The sequence below is a fragment of the Anneissia japonica genome, unplaced genomic scaffold (assembly GCF_011630105.1).
Source record: "Anneissia japonica isolate Jap-2015-1 unplaced genomic scaffold, ASM1163010v1 scaffold287834_len5846547_cov211, whole genome shotgun sequence".
NCBI lineage: Eukaryota > Metazoa > Echinodermata > Crinoidea > Comatulida > Comatulidae > Anneissia > Anneissia japonica.
In genome coordinates, this window is record NW_022704992.1 from 5,004,894 (window position 1) to 5,025,772 (window position 20,879).

The 20,879-nt window shown below is 32.8% G+C and overlaps 1 protein-coding gene across 1 annotated transcript in view; it reads left to right on the forward strand.

The window, feature by feature from the left end:
* LOC117104910 (spondin-1-like) overlaps nt 1–19,162 on the forward strand; it is a 42,072-nt gene extending 22,910 nt beyond the window's left edge. Inside the window, exons 6-11 of the mRNA XM_033245825.1 lie at nt 3,415–3,563; nt 11,687–11,941; nt 12,783–12,951; nt 14,752–15,165; nt 15,697–15,882; nt 17,375–19,162. Coding sequence (XP_033101716.1) covers nt 3,415–3,563; nt 11,687–11,941; nt 12,783–12,951; nt 14,752–15,165; nt 15,697–15,882; nt 17,375–17,544 — 1,343 coding nt within the window. The 3' untranslated portion in view covers nt 17,545–19,162. The remainder of the gene's footprint in view (nt 1–3,414; nt 3,564–11,686; nt 11,942–12,782; nt 12,952–14,751; nt 15,166–15,696; nt 15,883–17,374) is intronic.
* Nucleotides 19,163–20,879: the final 1,717 nt, after the last annotated feature.

Here is a 20,879-nt window from a genome sequence, read left to right on the forward strand (position 1 = left end):
ATATTCATATTCAATATTGTATCACTGTCACATTATCATTATTTACATTTTTTTCCCTATAAAAGTATGTTTGACTTATGCACCAGAACTTCATAAATTTACTTAAATTAATTGAATATATTTTTTTAATATTATTAAAATTGTTCCGTACTTAGCAAAAATAATTATTTTAATTTATTCTCTATATTTATGTAAATTTAAAACAAACTTTCCTAGGCCCACATCATAGGCCAGCCTAAAATAATAAAGCAGGAGGAGCCAAATTAACAATAATGCAGAGGTTCCCCGTCTACTACAAGTCGTTGGCGTCTCCTGGCAATCAAGATAACCTTCAAGCAAAATCCTTCCGGTCACTAACACATCTTCTGCATATTCATAATTTGCATTTTTTACTACTGTATTATCAACTGTCCTACTGAAACTCAGCTGACCATGGGTTCCACGTACAGCAAAATGAAATGAGCTGTTTTACGAAAGCTTAGTAATAACCATACCTTCTCCCAGGAGAGGCTTTTTTCCATTAGGGACCCCTGAAAATGTGCTATTTAATATATATGAAATAAAGTTCCTCTATTATGCACTTTATTTTATTACCCCTGGTCATGTGATTTAATGTGGCATAACGCATGAGCTCCATTGGCTAAAGCCACCTCAGAATACTAGTTGACATTTATTTATATAACCATGAGCCATAGTGGGGTCACTTAAGGAGCAGAACGTGTAAACAAACAAGAAGATACATCGTTAAAACATAAAAAAACACCAAGTGGTCAGAGGGACTTTCCCCATACACCAGGTTAGTATGGCCTATGGAAGAGTTTGACAGGGGGATAAGACCTCTTTGTTAAAGCCTGTATCATTCAGAGTAAGTTAGTCATTGACACTGCTGTGACATATGATTTGTGAGCTGTATCATAGTATGAACTGCATCAGCAGCTACCATTGCAATGTTTCATTATAATCATAAAATAAACGTAAGGATAAGAAAAAGACTGTTGAAGTCTGGCCATATTGAATTTGATTAAAATTAATTGTTTTGATTAAAGAACATTCATATGAAAGTGGTAGGTTTGTAAAATTTGACAATAATTGGATAAATTAATCAAAAATAATAATATAATAATAATTATATAATTATATGCTTTAAATTCAATTATTTTTTTCTTGAATTGTAAATAATTTTTTATCCTTTATAGGATTATTATATTTTGTATTTTTACCAATAATATATAAGTAGTTAAATTTTAAATTTTCATATGCCTTATGTACTTTTAAGATGGCTACTATTTTCTTAGGCAAGACTTTTTTTATACCTTGATTAGCGAACCCGCCGACTGCAAATATTGATTTGGAATAAAAATAAAATTTTATTTTGGCCAATTAACACACCTGCCATCACGAAAAAGTGGAAATATCAGAAAAAAATAAAAGTTTTTCTTTATTTTTAGTATGCCCTCCACTGCCTTGAAATCTCCAAAGATAAGATATGTATATTTCTTCCAAATTATATAATTATATAAATTTGAAGCATTTAACCAGCCTATTTTTACATTCACCAATAAAATTTTATTTTTATTTTCTCCATCTGGATGGTTTTGGCAAAACTATTTGCTAAATAAGAAAACAAAATTTTATGTTAATTTTTTAATCCGCCCTGCTCTGATAATTTTTAGAAAAACAAGTACGAGAAACAAGGATTTAAAAAACTCTCACCTTAATTATTCTCTTTCTCTTTATTGCATACAAAAGAACAAAAAGAATACAGGTATGGTAGTATGCAATAGGAGCCAAGAAAAATAGCCAAAGCTAATTGAGTTTGAGCCCCTTTCAAATTAAACATTAATACAATACATATAATAAAATATAAATAAATTAATTTAAAAAAATGTATTGTTTCACTGTTTAATGCCAAAATTCCATTAAAAAAAAAGTGTCACCTTAATTATTCAGTATTGTTTTACTGTTTAATGCCAAAATTCAATCAATTTTAGTATAGCTTTTTAAATGATAGTGGTGGTTAAACCTGATATGTGAATAAAAACATTATTGTAGTACAGTAAATAAAATGTTTTGACTAAAATATCCAGTATCCAGCCCCTATTGTTCAAGTTGTAATTTTATATCATTGTATATATTGCTAACATTTTGCATAATACAAGGGTTTTTGGCATAATTTTGGTTTTTTTTAATTATGAATTTTCACTGATCATAACCTTCAATATTATATAAATTACAATTATTGTAGAGTGTACATATATTATATGATTGTATTAAATATAAAACAACCATCATTGATAAGGAAAAAAATAGGTCAATGCATTTAATTATGTTTATGCAATAAACAGGCATTAAACATAATTTATTTAATATAAATAATTGATTCAGATTTAGTTATTAAAATATAGGCAGAAATTATTATACACATTTTCATTACTCTTAAAAGCTTTTACTATATATGCTAATATATTTTCATGTTGGCATACAAATGAAATATTTCATGTCTAGAGAAAAATAATGGAGTTTACCATTTAAAATGACAGGCAAATTTTTAAGAAGGATTTTAGGTCAATCCAGAGATAAATTCAGGGCCAAATCAATCAGTAGATATCAAGTTTGATTTTCTCCCTTCTAAGGTTTCAAATCTCATTATTATTGGGCAGTATTATATATGTAATAAAGTATAGTTTGTGTTCAGCTTCAAGCCAGTGAAAGTGTGAGGAGGATGATGATGAGGAGTGAAGATGATGAAAATGATGACAATGGTGGCTATATTCTTGTCATGACATTTAAATGTTTAAGTAAAGTTCCTAAATATTTAATACATTTCTTAGATAATATCATTAATAATTTTCCTGACAAAAATACAAGCAGCAAATCAAAAAGCTACTTAGTCTTGCCAAAGTGGGAAAATTATTTTTGGAAAAGATTATTTAAATATCATTCTGTTAACTATGGAATGATCTTTCTACAGATATTCGTAGCAACATGCATTCCCTGACTACGTAATCTTTTAAAAATAAGTTGTTTCACTTTTTGTAGCAATATGATTTTTTATATTGTATAAGTTGTCAAGTATTGTATAAGTTGTCCATAACTTTTGTGATTGTCTTTAAATAGATGGATCTCAAGGAAGAACAATGTTTTTAGATCGATTGAGTATCCAGAATAAAAGGAAGTTACAACAATGATAAAAAAATATGACAATGAAGACAGTGACAAGTATGATGATAAAAGAGAAGATGACAATTGATAATGATGACAATGATAAATAGGAACATGATGATAATAACAATGGTGATGCTGACAATGAAATGGATAATGTCAATAATCATAGGATAATCAGGTGTAGGCTTGCCTAATATTTTATGAATAAAATTTAATTTCAATCAAGTTATAAAATGATTTATTTCACAGATTATATAAATCATTGGTCTCCATTAGTTGGGGCATCTCATAGTAAAGACTATGTAATTTGGGAATACGGCGGATATGCTACAGAGGGTGTAAGACAGGTTGCTGAATGGGGCTCGGCCGCAGCTATGGAGAATGAGATTAAGCAACAGGTGAGTTTTCCCAGGCGTATGCTACTTTTCCTAATACATACAGGGGGAAAGCTTGTTTTTGCCTCGGGTGGTGTGAAAATCCAGAATGCCAGACTAATTTCTATCCCAATAAAAACTCAATGGCCCTATTTATTTTGATAACACACTTAACAATGTGTCTACACCCCCAGCCTATGCCCATGGCATATGTGATATGTTTCTTGATTCACCGATATTATTAATAAATGTATCTATCAATTATGTGTTCGGCTTGATGCAATTTTGACATACAAGGTGACCAACATGCTATGAGGTAGATCCAATTTAAAATATGCAGGAAATATTTGCGAGCAATATATTTTTATGGGGAACAGTGCTACATTCAAAGCAGCTACTATAGCAGCTTTTCATGGTAATTTTTCATGACAACAGTTATAGAATGTACATTAAAAGCAAATGTTCATGGGAACTGTATATAATCTCATGATCAATGTTTTACAGTAGAACCCCCTCCTTTGGAGCACTTCTATTAAAGGGACACCCTTATTAAGGGGACATTTTCAGGCACGAAACAAGGGAAAGTTAATCTTTTAACACTACAGCCAACCCCTATAAAGGGACACTTTTTCGGCCACAAATTAATTTTTTATTTTTTTTTTTTCTCCTCAACAGGGAGGAGGAAACTTTGTGACTGGGCCCCATTTTCCCCAGCCACTGGTGCATTCCATTGCCCAAAGTCACCTAGAATTTAGGTCAATCTTCTGTACCCCAAGCAAGAAAATGTAAAATCATTTAGTTACAGGGATAGACCTATTAGTTTTTCAAAATTGTGTCATTGTTTTATAGCCATAGTTTCATTTTCTTGCTAATAAATGTTGACATCACAATGTTTTGTCCTAGTTATTTTTATAACATTATTATAATATATTCCTAGCATTAAAACACATGTTTAAAAGCCACACATCACTGCCTGTCTACATAAGTGGACACATCAGCATTTGACGATTAATTATTTTGACTTCTGATTACTTTTTAACAAGACTTTCTAAAATTATTCTACATTGTTATGCAAAAAAAAGGGTTATGATAGAATAGGAAAGAAAAGCTGTCAATTTTTTTTTTAGATTCAATGTAGTATTAATTCATGAAGTAATTATTTTTTTGAGATTTTAAAAGAAATTCCCCTACTGTAAGATTAGCTGGGGGCAAGCGATCATCACAAGATATCGTCATGTGAGTTGCAGTACCAGGAATACTTCCAGGAAGAGGTTTGCACGTTGTTTGTCATGTGATTGACTGCATCCAATGACCAGGGACACGTGCCTTCAGCCATTCTTTCCAAAATAAATGTGCGCCCTATTTAAAAATAAAACAAAAGTAAAATCAAAAGATATAATTGTGAAAACAAACACATTTTTGAAAATGACTTGTGTGCAAATTACAAACTTAAGAAAAACCAAAAAAAAACAAAACATTGATTCAATTGTGGTGCTATAAAATATTCACTTAGCACTCAGTGTCTGAATGTTTCTTTATATGTTTTTTTACATGGAAACACTGTTTAATGAAAAAAAAGATGCCTATAAAGAATATGTTGATTTTGTTGTGGTGTTAGGAAAATGATTTATTACTCAACATCGCCAAAACTGAAGAAATAATTATTGTCAAACATCAGTAGGAGAGCACAAATTTTCAATTGTTAAGGACCAAAATTTAGAAATTGTAAACCCAAATATGTTTTTGTATACATTAATAACAAGTTGGAAAGTTAATGCAAATAAACTAAATTCAAAATCAAATCAGCATATGTACTTTTTGCGTAAGATCAAGAATTCCTGTTAATTCGGACATCCGTTCTATATTTTATGTATCGGTAACTTAATCGGTTTTCACCTTCTCTTGTATCACATATATTAATGGACACACTCAAGAAAGTGTTAAAGTTTAGCACCATTAGAAGGCATGTAAAATAATCAGCTGCACTTGATATGCTATGCAATGACGCCATGAATAAGATTTAAAACAGGATCATCAGTATATCGTATCCTCTTCACAACTCGGTTGTTGTAATACATCTGGTAGGTTAAGAAACGCATATATAGGACATATAGGAATGCCTTTTTCATGCCTTTAGCAATGCGACTCACAAAAACATTGGCATATATAGTGATTACGTGATATAATATATAATCGGTACCGAAGTGGCTGAGCTTGATATGCTATGAAATTTAAAACAGTTTGACAGTATCGCATCTTTTTCACAACTCGGTTGTTGTAATACATCTGGTAGGCTAAGTAACACATATATAGGACATATAGTCTGGTACATCATGAATGACTACGTATGTGACAGCAGCATTACCGCTATGATCAAAACCTTAAAGTGGGAGTCATTAAAACATCAAAGGAAAGTGGCAATTGAAGTCTAGGTTCAGTAGGTTCAAGCTCGGCTAAGCTACCCTGGAATACCTTTCACCTTTTTTTTAAGAAGAATTAGAAATATTATTAAAAGTTAAAAAATAAGCAAAGCCACAACTTTAATAAATTGTTAATATAGGTTTAATGCACAGTAGGTGTACCGGAAGATGATGATGATGGTAGAGAAACTTGTTCATGCCTTTAGCCATCCTACTCGCAGAGACAGCATTTATACAGTGATTACGTATGATATATCTTTACCTGCAATGCTGTATGTATATAGCTTAAATGTTGTGTTATGATGGACTTCATATTTCATGTTCTAAGAAGGAAACGTAATTTCATGAAGACTTCTTTTGAAGACATTGCATATGAATCTGAACATAATGTATCACAGAATGTCAGACCTAACAAATTACAAGCAGCCTACTGAAGAAAAAAGCAGCAAAATGCCACCAAACTTTACTGGTTATTATTCACATACTCAGCCTCCTCGATATATATGTGAATACTAGAATATAAATTATACTATAATGAAGCTGTTAGTGTTACAATGTACAAGATTTTTTTTATTCGGTGCACTGGAGCAAAACTAATTCCATGTATTTGACAAAGGGATGAATAAAAAATATCTTGTTTCTCGTATCTTGTATATTTCATAATTTTGTTTCCTTCATACCTTGACAGATTTGGCAGCTGGAACATCCAGAAATTTTATGAAATAATCATTATGACATTAATTATAAGAAATGCCCCAAATTTTCAAACATTTTACTTTATAGTCATAAAAATATTTTTGTTTAACGAGTTGAGGATGAAACTGGAAGAAGCAAGCATCCAATAAAAGTGAACTGTGCATTGAACATGTCTCCACTTGCTCTGTGCCAATGAGTGTGTAGAAACATTCTCCCTTTATAAACATTTTGGGGACATGTCCTCAATTCCTTTTGGTCTGCATTTGTGGCACTTGCATACAACTAGGTAATTCTCTTTCTTACTAGGATATGGCTATTAAAGAGAAAACCCACCCTCAAAATTAATTAATTTAGTTTTAGATAGACATAGTAAAAAAGTCGCATGTTGTTTAAAAACAGTGGTGTATATGTAAAAATATTTTAGTTATGTGTATTATATATCGTAAAACTGTGAATAAAAGCCCAATGGGCATCTCAAATTGAAGCAAACCTCCCCCCCCCCTCCCTTTTAGTTTGCAAAAGTAGCCTCGAAAAGAAGCTCATCTCAAAAAGAAGCACATATACATGAATTTCAAATAAACAAAATAAATTAAAAACACTCTTGGTTTATACAGTAGAGGTGATTTAATGCATTAGTATGATACAGACTGATGCTATAGCAGTCCTATTGTTTTATAGTAATTTCCAAAATTTACAGCATTAATTTTGAAAAGAAACCAGCCACCCCCTCCCCCCCATTCACCCCTGTTTACTTTGAATAAGTAGCCTTTCAAAGGAGCCCATCTCAAAGAAGCTAATCCAAAGGTCGCAAAAAAAAAGAAAAAAAAAAAAGTCCAGGTTTTATGGAATTACAGCATGACTAGGAATATTTCCCAGGAAGCTGAGAAAAGTTGATTTAACAAGGTAAAAGAAGATTTGATAAATTTTGCATCACCAACATCAATGCATCATCATTTTTACACAAGCTATATTAAACTTCCTGTTGGGCTAGGTATGGTATCTTGGGAGTGCTAGAGCTAGAATGTTTCTCTTATCTCTTCAAACTTGCTTTTTCTTGGTCTTGAATGAAAAAAAATATATATTTATACAGTTTATTTAATAATAATATACAAATGGTTTGCTTGAGTTGTCTAGGCTAGACAAGGTGTCGACAATGTCATATGGTGCTATAGACAGATAAATTGTTCTGCATTATCTTGGAGACTTCTGACTGATAAAGGAATATTTTTAGGCTAAGAATTTTAGCCTCAAATCATTAATATTGCAATATAAGTTGTCATGGCAACAAGTGATGAACAAATTCCAAAGTATTTTGGAACAATTAATTGGAACATAGTAATTAAAATGTAAAATACTAGCAAAGGTAATTTAAGCATATTAGTATCCAGAATTCATTATCTATTTGTAATTCAAATGTACAAGAAAATGTGACTATTATACTATTTTTTGAGATGTTCAAATGTGCATTATTATAAAATAGAGAAAATTAAAATTATGGGAAGCTAAATTCGGGGAAGCTAAAATTCAACAGCATTTTAAAAGTCAATAATCAAATTGCATCACAATATTGTAAGTATACAATTTTTTAGAGACTTAAAGTCAAACTTTTAAGAGGTGCTTCATTAAGAGTACGAATTATCACAAATTTATGGACTAATGAAAAGGTACCATGTGACCGTCAGGCCTACTGTATCTAACTTTTATGATACAAATCATCAATCATCATTACCGTGCATCCATGAAGTGGAACCAACTACCTAGCAATATAACTAGGGATTTCCAGAATTTTAACCTACACATTTAAAAATGCTCTGAATTAATTGGTCTCTCCTCTATTTTTGTGATTAAGTCCTCTACTTTTGTAATTAAGTCATCTATTTTTGTAATTAAGTCCTTTGTTTAATTTTCCTAAATTTTTCTTTTCAATTTTTGTATTTTATGTTATGTAACTGGAACACAACGAAAACCTGTGCCTTTGCATTGAGCGTGCCATCCAGTATAACGAAAGTTAAATAAATAAATGAATAAGGCACATTGTAATATGAACTGTTGATTAATCGCCGAAAGGTTTACTAAAAATAGAAGATGTTAGCAATGATTAGAAAAAGAAATCATGTAAGATGTACATAGTGCTTACTCAAGAGAGGCATTTATTAGATCATTTATGCAACAGGGCCAGCGGAACATTTTTCAAAGTGGGGGCTTCTATTGAAGGTTTTATGGTATTACAGCATGACTAGGAATATTTCCCAGGAAGCTGAGAAAAGTTGATTTAACAAGGTAAAAGAAGATTTGATAAATTTTACATCACCAACATCAATGCACCATCATTTTTACACAAGCTGGATTAAATTTCCTGTTGGGCTAGGTGTGGTATCTTGGGAGTGCTAGAGCTAGAATGTTTCTCTTATCTCTTCAAACTCGCCTTTTCTTGGTCTTGAATGAAAAAAATATATATATTTATACAATTTATTTAATAATAATATACAAATGGTTTGCTTGAGTTGTCTAGGCTAGACAAGGTGTCGACAATGTCATATGGTGCTATAGACAGATAAATTGTTCTGCATTATCTTGGAGATTTCTGACTGATAAAGGAATATTTTTAGGCTAAGAATTTTAGCCTCAAATCATTAATATTGCAATATAAGTTGTTATGGCAACAAGTGATGAACAAATTCCAAAGTATTTTGGAACAATTAATTGGAACATAGTAATTAAAATGTAAAATACTAGCAAAGGTAATTTAAGCATATTAGTATCCAGAATTCATTATCTATTTGTAATTCAAATGTACAAGAAAATGTGACTATTATACTATTTTTTGAGATGTTCAAATGTGCATTATTATAAAATAGAGAAAATTAAAATTATGGGAAGCTAAATTCGGGGAAGCTAAAATTCAACAGCATTTTAAAAGTCAATAATCAAATTGCATCACAATATTGTAAGTATACAATTTTTTAGAGACTTAAAGTCAAACTTTTAAGAGGTGCTTCATTAAGAGTACCAACCGAAAGGTTTACTAAAAATAGAAGATGTTAGCAATGATTAGAAAAATAAATCATGTAAGATGTATTATTTAAGAGAGGCATTTATTAGATCATTTATGTAACAGGGCCGGTGGAATGTTTTTCAAAGTGTGGGGGGGGGGCACTAGTAAGATGAATGGGAATATGATTCAGGGGGTCTGGTTTTAAATTTAGGGGGTTGGAGTCAAAATGTTTCCCAAAAACGTCAAAAAGGAAGGGGGTCCGGGGGTCCTCCCCTTGAAAATTTTGATTCCTAGATGGCGGGAAATGAGCTTTCCTGAGTTTTTAGCTAGGTGTCTTTTAATGACTTTTCAGTTCTTCAAAATTCAAGGTTTTCCCCCTCTTGAAAACGGTCAGGTAAACGTAGGCCTATTGTTTTTTCGATGAATCGATAAATTCCAAAAAGAAAGGTGTAATGCCTATAATTTTGATAAGAACTGTTAATAAAATGTAACTTCTTATCTAGAAGTGGCTTCTGGTAATTATAATCAATTCTTAATATATTTATGTAATAATAGTTTTAGGAAATACTGGTTCTGTATTTCATTTTTAAAGTATATTTTTCTGATATATGTTCCATGAGCAGTACAGCAGAAATGTGCTATTGAAGATAAATGTACCAGTACTGATTATGATGAAGTGTGAGTAGCAGAAAGCTTCGACGTGTTCTACAAAGTTAACCTGGAAAAATGCATGCGCCATAAAAACACATTCTTACTATTTTGATAGCCATCTCATTTAATGAAACAAGATGATGTTAATCAGTCTCAGGTGGTAAATTTGAGGCCAACTTGAATGAAGACGTCACAATTTATTACGACAAATAAATAAAAAAAACATGTTGCTCGACTTCTGCCACATTCTCGTTTGGCCAGAAAAAAGAAAGTTCCGGATATTGCTGCTAAAATCAAACATTGTGTGGTTTTATGTCTAGTCCATGTCCTAGTGCAATTGTGTGCATTTGGCGATCCATAGATGGCAGTATAGGTCCCCCCCCCCACCCAAGCCAGTCAATTAATCTCGCTAAAACTGTGGACCTTTCACATCAGACCTCAAAACAGGCATAAGTTGAAAGTCCCATCATATGCCTTTCATTTATACTGTGGGGTAGAGAGGGACAAACGTAGACAAAGTGTCTTGCCCAAAGATGCAAGAGACATAAGGTTGGGGTCAGAGCCACAACCACTGCATCAACTGCTTCCACTGTATTAAGTAAGGGAACATCCCTAACCCATATGGGCCATATTTGTTAAGGGGGAAAAAAATTTATTCTCCAGGTTTTTTTCTTCAGAAAGCGCAAACGAGGAACAAGTTTATTTTATTAAGTGGCCCTAACTGAGCGTAACTATAATGGGGTTTAACTAAATGTCAAGTTGTGAGTGATTATGTGTGAAAGTGCATTTAAGTAACATTGCCGGAGGATGAAGTGGCATTTTCTGGCACTGTTGTGTAATGATTTTTGTAATTTAGAATTTTTAGAACATTAGTGTGATATTGAAATTTATGTTTGATCATATCCAGATGGAAATATGGAAATTGTAATGTACATTGCTACTTAGTAGGTAGGTGTCTCAGTATATGGCTTAGGAGGTATTTTCGTAAAAATTGAAATCCAGCCATATTAATGGCTGGGACCAGGATACTAGGATCAGACACACCTAAAGGAGGGCACATATGACCACCAGCCGATGAATCCATCTTGACGACGAATCCATGATTACTGGGGATAATCTGATTGGAATGTCATTAAAAACAATCCATTGAAGATGATTGTTATGTTCTCCATAGGATCATGTCAACAGTCCGTGCACTGTGTGCCTTTGTTGGCACCAAGACACAACTTCCTTGTTTATTTTATTATGATCAGATTTTATATTTAAATTGGCAAGACCATTGCATATTGGAAAACAAAAGAAATAGTAAATTGACATCATTTTTGTCATTACCCCACTAACAATAAAACATGCATTGTAATTTGGAATTCTGTAACATTTTGCAGGTAAGAGAAGGTAATGTACGCACAGCATTCCGTACAAAAGGCTTGTGGCCAGCTAGGGGAAACATGACACTTACCTTCAGCACGGATGCTAACTTTCCATATGTATCGGCACTTACTATGATAGGCCCAAGTCCTGATTGGAATGTCGGCATTAGCAATGTTAACATGTGTACGGATGAATGCACTTGGCTTGACCGAGCAGAGTTTGACTTGGTACCGTGGGATGCAGGCACGGACAGTGGTGTTACATATATGGTTAGTATGCTAATTTATTTTTTTATTTTTTTTTTTGCAATTACACATTTTTAAGATCATGAAAGTTTTCAAGGACACACATCAAGCAAAGTCTTCCATTTAGGAAATATAGTCACATATTTATAAATCATTTCACAATGAAAGTAAAATAAATTCATTTTCATCAACAATGAATAACATTATGTATTTTAAGGGACAGAAAATCTCTAGAATCAGAAAATATCTTAAAAGAAAATTATACTATTACTAGTAGTGTTAAACAATGCCAGCCTTGCTCTTCAGAATATTATTGATTTTTGTGACTCTCATGGGAGACATATATTTTATCTTGATTAAGTGGTAATTGTAACAAGCCTAGAATTTACTGTGTGTGAAAGCCATGAATCATGACAGATGTCATGTATGTGAATTGTGAATATCTTTTTTCTTGGAAATATGTAAAGCAATCATCTTTTTCTTTTTTAGTGCCTATTCACACATATTTTCTTGTTTGTAATTACATTTTACACAAATTATTATCTCTGTAATATCTAGGTGTAATAGTTTAATATATGAAGATTATTCATGAACATAAATTATATACCGTAATATTTTTTTGTCATTTTCAAAAACTACAAAAGATACAATTGTGGGAGGGGTTAACATTGTACTCTTTTATGGAAAAAGTAAAGAATATTCTCAAGATTACAGTCTTCATTATTGTGAATTCATTTAGCGGACGATTAGGAGCATATAACAGAATAAATTTCTTACTCTCTTGAAAGAGATGAAAAATGTGAATATACCTGGTATGTTTATGATTTTGAAAATTATGAGAAAGCTTAATTTTTTATTTCAACAGTCGGCAAACTCACCAACAAATCCACAAGAGCCAATACGAGAAATCACGAGTCAAGACAGCCCACAAAGCCCCTTTTATGATGCTAGTGGCACCCCTATCAAACCTCTTGCTAAACTCTTTATCGAAAAAATATGTAGACGGGGAGAAAATTGCTTTACCAATACAAACAGTAAGTATATATGGTTTAATAAGGCAATAAAAAAAAAATTATTAGTTCATCACCCTTGCATGCATGTCTATGTTATTGGAAATAAAAAACAATTTTTTTTTTGTTTTTTTTTGTAGTAAATAATTTAAATTAGTAGATATTGTTTGTATTATCTCAATGATGTTTTAATTTGAATGTCAATGCACCAGCAAACCACTTAAGTGTGATATTTAGCTTTAGCCAAATAAAAATATAAAGCCTCCCTCCCTCATCACCTTTCCAGGCTAGATAGGGTGATAAATTAATAATTATTTTATAGGGCCTAATAGGCCTACCATATTTATTATATAATGCAGTAGAACCCCTTTTAAGGGGACACCTCTGGACCAAACGAATTCTCCCTAAATATGGGTTGGCTGTAGATACGGTACTTTCCCTCATTTTGTGGACAAACAAGTGTTCTCTAATAGGGGCATAAACTAATTGCTCCATGCTAGGGGTATCTCCTTAATAGCTGGGGTGTCCCAAAGGAGAGGTTCTTCTGTATTTAACATTTTTTACCAGTTTGTTATGTATGACCAAAATCTGTATTAATGGAAATAAATATTACCATAAGTCATGGATTAAAGGAATATTGTTATTTTTACACCTCAAAGCAACTCCTGCTCTGCTTTTCAAAACCTTGTTATCAGAAAAAAATTATCAGGTCAAAGTAACCATATTGCTGTCTCTAAATATCATTTAAAAGCATAACTTATCGCTTAGTAACAAGAATGTGGTTTTTAATGGCTACAATGTAACAGCAACATAAAACTTGCAGATTGAATAGTTGTTTTGCTTGGTGATTTGCCCGTAAGATATTTAAAATGAGGAATGCATGATAATCATTATAAGTAATGGCTACGAGTATCAGAGCAGTATGTTTTTCTAGTAGGCAATATTGGAATTTCAAGTAATTTTAAACAGGACTGTAGCACAGTAAAAGGTTTTTTTTATGCATAGGTGCAAAGTTTTAACTTATTTTATTACTACCTAGATAGATGAATCATATGTATTAGTTTAGCCCAGACCGAACTCTCTCTCTCTCGTAGCCTGATCAGGACCTCCAATGTTGATCAGGTTTATATTGCCCGACATTCTCAATCTCAATGATTTAAGTTAAAATAGGTTTGCATACATACGACCGGTATAGAAGAAACTTATTATATTATTTAAATAAGGTACAGGAAAGGAATTCTTTTGAAGAGAGAAACTACAACCATGCCGGTATAAAAGCATACATACATATTTTAACTATAAAGCGCAGTCCACAGGCGAATTCAGGGGGGAAGCCGGTACAGTACCCTCCCCTCTGTAAAAAATTTGAGAATGGTATCATTAATTTTTTTTTTTTTCGATGTTTGCATGAGGAAATTCCATATCACTGATGTTCTGCCCTACCAGACATGTTGAATGCGTGGTATTAATATCTATATGGTAATTACTGAGGAAAATTCTGTTTTTAATTGAAAGCTAATAACTTAAAAATACAAAGCAATTGAAAAATATGGATTGTTGCCAGGGGAGGTGCCAATGGTAAATGGCTATGATCTATATTATTATTATTAATAATAATAATAATAATATGTACAGGTTTCTGCCAATTAAAACCACCTCCAATTATAAACTACTTTTCTGTGGTCTCAAATCAACAAACGTCTTTATTATTCTAATTAGAGACCAAAGCTGCAAAAGACCATGGAAACCTCTTTCCCAAAAGTGGTCTTAATTGAAGGGAGACCAGTATTTATAATGCATTTGGTATATTCCTTCCATTGGTAGGACATGGTACATCCTCTGGTGGAATGATGAAGAAACCGTCAATGATGCCTCCAAAGAAAATGATGCCAGGTGGTAAGGCTACCATGCCACCAAAGAAAATGATGCATGCAGGTCGTGAATTTACCATGCCACCAAAGAAAATGATGCCTGGTGGTGGTGAGTTCACCATGCCACCAAAGAAAATGATGCCTGCGGGTAGTGAGTTTACCATGCCACCAAAGAAGATGATGCCTGGTGGCGGTGAGACTACCATGCCACCAAAGAAATTGATGCCTGGTGGTGAGTTTACGATGCCACCAAAGGAAGGAGCTGAGGTTATTATGCCACCCAAAAAAATTATGCCAGTTGAGGTAACCATGCCACCTAAGAACATGCCTACAAAGCCTCTGCCACCAAAAGGAATGGAAGGAAAAGGTAGTAAATTCATATTCAAAATATAAATTATGGAAGCCCAGTGGCAGATTGACCTATCTATTTACAATCTATCTATTAACAATGTTATTACCCGAAGCATCGGCATCATCAATAAACTTAAATTTACGTTTCCCTCTAATATTCTATTAAAATTGTACAATTCTTTAGTATTGCCTTACATTTCTTATTGTAACATTGCTTGGTCTATTTCATTCGACAAGTTTATCAATTCTTCCCCCTGGGATAGCTTCGAAACAACAAGCATTGACAACCTTTTAACTTAAAAAACGGGCCATGAGAATAACAAGATGGTACCATTCCATATCTTCATTATTTTAAAAATCGTCTGATTACCATCAATATACTGTAATACGCGATCCTCACAAAATCTTGTTTCTGAATCCTTAACTGTTTCAAATCATTCAATTTTTTACAAAAAGTATGGGATTCCCTTACCATATCTTTGATCCCTGCCACCAGCATGCCTCATTTACTGGTTATATGAATCTAATCTATGACAATCCATTTTAGATTCATCAGTACAAACAGTGATAGTTGACTGTATGATGTCAGAGTGGGGGCCGTGGTCCGAGTGTAGCAAGACATGCGGAAAGGGTAGAATGAGCCGCTCACGAATGGTTAAATTGAAACCAAGAAATGGAGGTGAAAAATGTGGAAAGAGGAAAGAGAAAAAAACGTGTAATCTAGCAGCGTGTTGTAAGTTGAATTTTTTGTTTTTGCCTATGTTCTTCATGTTTTTGTTTTTTTTGTCGTTGTTGGTCATTTGTTTGTTACCACAATAACTAAAGTAAATCTGGTTGGTTTCAAACTTGCCAGAAAGATGTTAATAAGAAGATGGAGCCTATTGTATTTGGTATGTGTGTGAATCTTCTAATTGCTCATTTGCATATAATTAATATTTCAATAATCAAATAATTTAGGCTAGTTACCACGATAACTAAGTTTGTGTAAGTCCGATTGGTTATAAACTTGGCAGAACGCAAGATGTTAATAAGAAGGCAGAGCCTATTGTTTTTGGTACATGTGAGAATATGCTAATTACTCATTTTCATAATTAATATTTTACTAATCAAGTAATTTAGGCTAGTTGCCATAACTAAAGTTTGGTAAGTCGAATAGGTTTCAAACTTTGCACAATGCAAGATGGTAATAAGAAGGCGGAGCCTATTGTTTTTGGTATGTGTTTGAATATGCTATTTACTCATTTGCATATTTCATTTATCAGGAAATTTATGCTAAATACCATCATAAATTTTTTTTATAAATCTAATGTAGGTAATATAGTAATATAGGTAAATGACATCTCAATCTTAGTAAGTCTATCTGATATGTTTCAATCTCCTACTTAGATCTCACAGAAAGATCACACAATGAGAAAGCTAGTATGCTTTTGCTGCGCAGCATAAAAGGAGCATTTATAGTTTTGCCGTGAATGGTGATACCCATCAGTACTGAATTCTATGAAACAATCGATAATGAAGTAATAAAAACACGCAAATATTAATAATATTCCGGGAGATTTTGCTTGCTTGCGAGAGGCCGTCCCGATTTCCAGGAGACTCCCACTACTTTTGACAGACTTGGGACCCTTACTTGGGAAGGTGGTGTGTTCTGACAGACTGTTGTTTCCCATTTATATGTTGTTAACTACAATGCAAAAAGTGCCATGACCAAACTTCGGTTTATTCCAGTTCATTGTTCAAGGTGCATATGGTTAAGCATTTGTAGGTTTTGAATTGTTGTCATTATTACACATTGTATTTAACTTGATATGGTTTCAACTGGATGCAGCAATTATACTTCATTTACCATACCAATTACAGTACTAACATGTTACAATAATTACAAACAACTATAGTTGCACAAGGTATCTTAATAGTGTACCTCACTTGTGCATGTTTGTTTCTACAATCATATTCAATATTTTTGCAGTTAAAATACCCGGTTCAGTCTCTTATTATGAATTGACATCGTTATAAAAAGAAACTATAATAAAAACTAATAAAGCAAATGAATAAATGTGTATTGTTTAGATTTTATCATCCCAAAATGAAGTATTTTTTCTGAAATCAGGCCAAAACATTTCTATTTGTTATAATAGGTGGGAGAGAGAAAATGTGTACAGTACTGTATTTTATTCAAGTATTTATTCAGTATTAACATTTTTGTTTCACTATTTTTTCAATAGCAAGAGATTGCAAATTGAGTAAATGGTCAAAGTGGTCAGAATGTTCGAGCACATGTGGTAACGGCATGAAAATAAGGACACGCCAAGTCATCGAGGAACAGACTGGTGATGGAGATCCGTGTGGCCGTGTGATGGGAGATAAAATGTGTAATCTAGATCCATGTCCGTAGGGTATTTTTACTCTAAAAGTAATACAGTACATGCAAGCTTAACGTTCCATCTTGAAGTGGCTGAATAAAAGTGGACATTTTTTTTAATATAATTAAAACAAATAAATCCACCTATGAAATAATTGCAGTTAAAATGTACTACAAAAAATAACGTGGTATTTCTGTGGCTGCTAAAAACTTTTGAATTTAAAGAACTTTTTGTGTAAAACTTAAATAAATGCTGTGATTTAATGGAAATGTTTTGAGATAAAAATAGTAACTGGGTCATTGCATTTTCTGCCTGCAAGTGATGTAAAGTGGACAGTTTGTAAATATGCAAAAATCAAGTGTACCACAGTGTTAGATGGTCACTACCACATAATCTTATAAATAATATTCCAGCAGATTGTTCATGTGTACATACTCTGTGAACTAAGTAGACCTGTTTTATCATGTTCCTGATACCTTTGGTCATCCATTTTGCAATTGTAAAGTTGGGTCCCTTGGTCGAAAATGACCGCTTTTATGCAAAAGTATCCATTTTTGGAAAAAATACTGACACTTTGTATTTCGGTCAATATTGGTCATAGAGAGTTTATTTTGGTACCAAAATGTTGGGAAAGGTTCTGTTTCTATTCACTGTAATGACAAATTTTTAACAAAAAATTACCAGGAAAAAAGTTTATCAAAAATCTTGTTTTTATATCAAAAACATGTTTTTTTATATAATTTTTTTGCTTTCCAGGCCATTGAATGTTTCCAATTATTTAGTGGTGGCAAATGATAGCTAAAGTAACAATAATGAATCACTAAATCACTAAAAAATAAAAAAATTCTAATGAGTTGTGCAACAGTGCTGCGGATGTGTCAACTAGTCGGGAAGTTATTCCCTCTGCCAGTCTGGTTACCATTACTTTTTGAAGCGAACTTTAAAGTGTTGTCACTTGTATTAACTAGATTCAGGTAGTCAAAATAATAAACTTGACCAGAATTACAATGTCCACAATGAATTAGATCATCACAAAACTATTAATCCTAACTTCCTCCAGGGGGGTGTGCTTGTATACGGAAAAGAGAGGGTAAAAAGTGTGGGGCAGGAGGAGAATCAAACTGGGGATGTACTTGCCACTTGAAATCACAATTCAACCAACATAATAGAAAGATTCAAAGCTGTTCTAATTTAAATCAAGTTCTTGTCTATATACCCCACGGCATCATGGGACAATCTAGTTTTGTTGTGCAGATGATGAAGAGTACCACCGAGTCTCAAAAACTTGTATTGAAAGTTACTACATACATTTTTTAACTGTTTACTATATTCTCATGTATAAGACGAGGCTTAAAATAGCAAATTAAGATGGAAAAATGGCGGATCTTCTCAAACTGGTGGTGGGGGTTTCGTCTTATACGCGAGTACCGTATATTCGGTATCGATATTATCAAACTGATTGACACAAGTTTTTCGTATGGAGAAGAAAATTGTTAAAACAAGAGCCTACATCTACCAAGTTAATTTAAAGAGATTTGTTGTGGATAACCGGTAGAAGTATTACATCTGGGGGATATAGTTTATATGGAAATGTTATCAACACACAATGTACATACAATGCTTTGGAGATAAATCATTTTGCATATATTACTGCTGTAGTATATAACTATTTGTGATTATCTATTGTATAAAACTTGATCATTTTGTTGAAGTGACCAGTATAGAATGACTATGAGCTCCAGTCCAAGAAATCATTAACTTGTGGTTCACTTGTTGATGCTATAATCTATAGAATAGGAGGCAGTCGTAAAATATAAGTTATGACTCAGCAAATGAACCTGTGGAGCATCAAGTTGAAACTCACACAAATACAGTCTGTGACAGTGCATGTGTATTTTGATAAATTAACGAATTTTCAGGACACATGACCCTTTGGCAAGTTACTGAATAGTGAACGTTAATTTGAGGCTTATGTGTAGAGAGGGATCCAGTAAAAACAATTGAAGCCTGTGACGTGTGTCCTGAAAATTTTATTAAAATGAACATGCACCGTCACAGACTATTTGCATGAACTTAATTGTATTTTTGGATTCAGTGCAATTCGCAGCCACCTCGACTAGATTTATTCATCAAATTGATTTTGATCTGATCTTCTTTTGATCTTCATTAGACCCAATTGTGTATTGGGCCTTGTGTGTTACCAGTTACAAACTTGCATTGTAAACATATTATCGCTCATTCCATAAAAACTGGTGCAACTAGTCGTTTTTCCATTCTTTGGCCAAAATTTCTAACTGAGGCTGATAAAAATGAACTAGATGTCTTCCAACATAAATGTCTCAAGAAAATCATGCATATACTGTAAGATGGCCAATAAAGGCACCCTCCTTACTGTTTACCTCCCAGACCTGAATATATAAAAAAAAAACTGATCAATGGATCTGAATGAAACCTTTAAGTATGGTTTATCATGGTCCAAGGAAGAAAGATTAAAAGGTGTGAATATGAGGACCATTTTTATGATAACTTTACATCCGGTAGGCCCTTATATTATTTTACCATGTGACAACCATCTACCTATTTTTTATATTTCATATAACATTAAGCCATTTGTAACAAATAATCCTAGTTATATTTACAAACGATTATTCAATGACCCCATTTCTTCCCCCAGGTACCGAACTGCTAAATATTGGTCAGAAATTTATTCCATCAATAATGATGAGCTTATGACAAATTTAAGACCCTTTATGATAAGCACATTGATATATACAGAAAGAAATCAATATTCGTATGTAAAATAAACTCTGGATAACTAAAGGCATCAACTCCAAAAATGACAAATTTTAACAATACTAAAAAAACATCACGCTCTCTGTCGACTTAACCATAGATGGTCACCCAAATAAAAGAACTGATAGTCGCAGTTTACTCTAAATTGAATTGGAAACCGCACATTGCTAACATAAATAACATTGTCTTATGAAATGTTGGAATGTTAACTAACACTTTTCCATCAAACATTTGACAAATTCATCCATTGTTTCCCCCGAGTATGGAAAGCCGAATCCGGCAAAAATTCCAAAAATCAATTCAATCGCACTAAATTCAAACCATTCAAACATATTCCAAATGATTCAATAGGAAGTCACACCATTCAGGTAATACTCAAACCATCAAATTCAAGGTGTGATCATCTACCCCTACTCGTGCGATTAAGAGTCCCCTCCTAACGTGAAGTGCTCCTAATTTGAATAAGCGCCACTCCATTCCAAAAAAAAATCAATTTAATCATACAGTACATCACCAACTTAATTTTCTGTCCGATCAATAATCTATTAGTATCTAAGCTTGGACAGTCTATCCA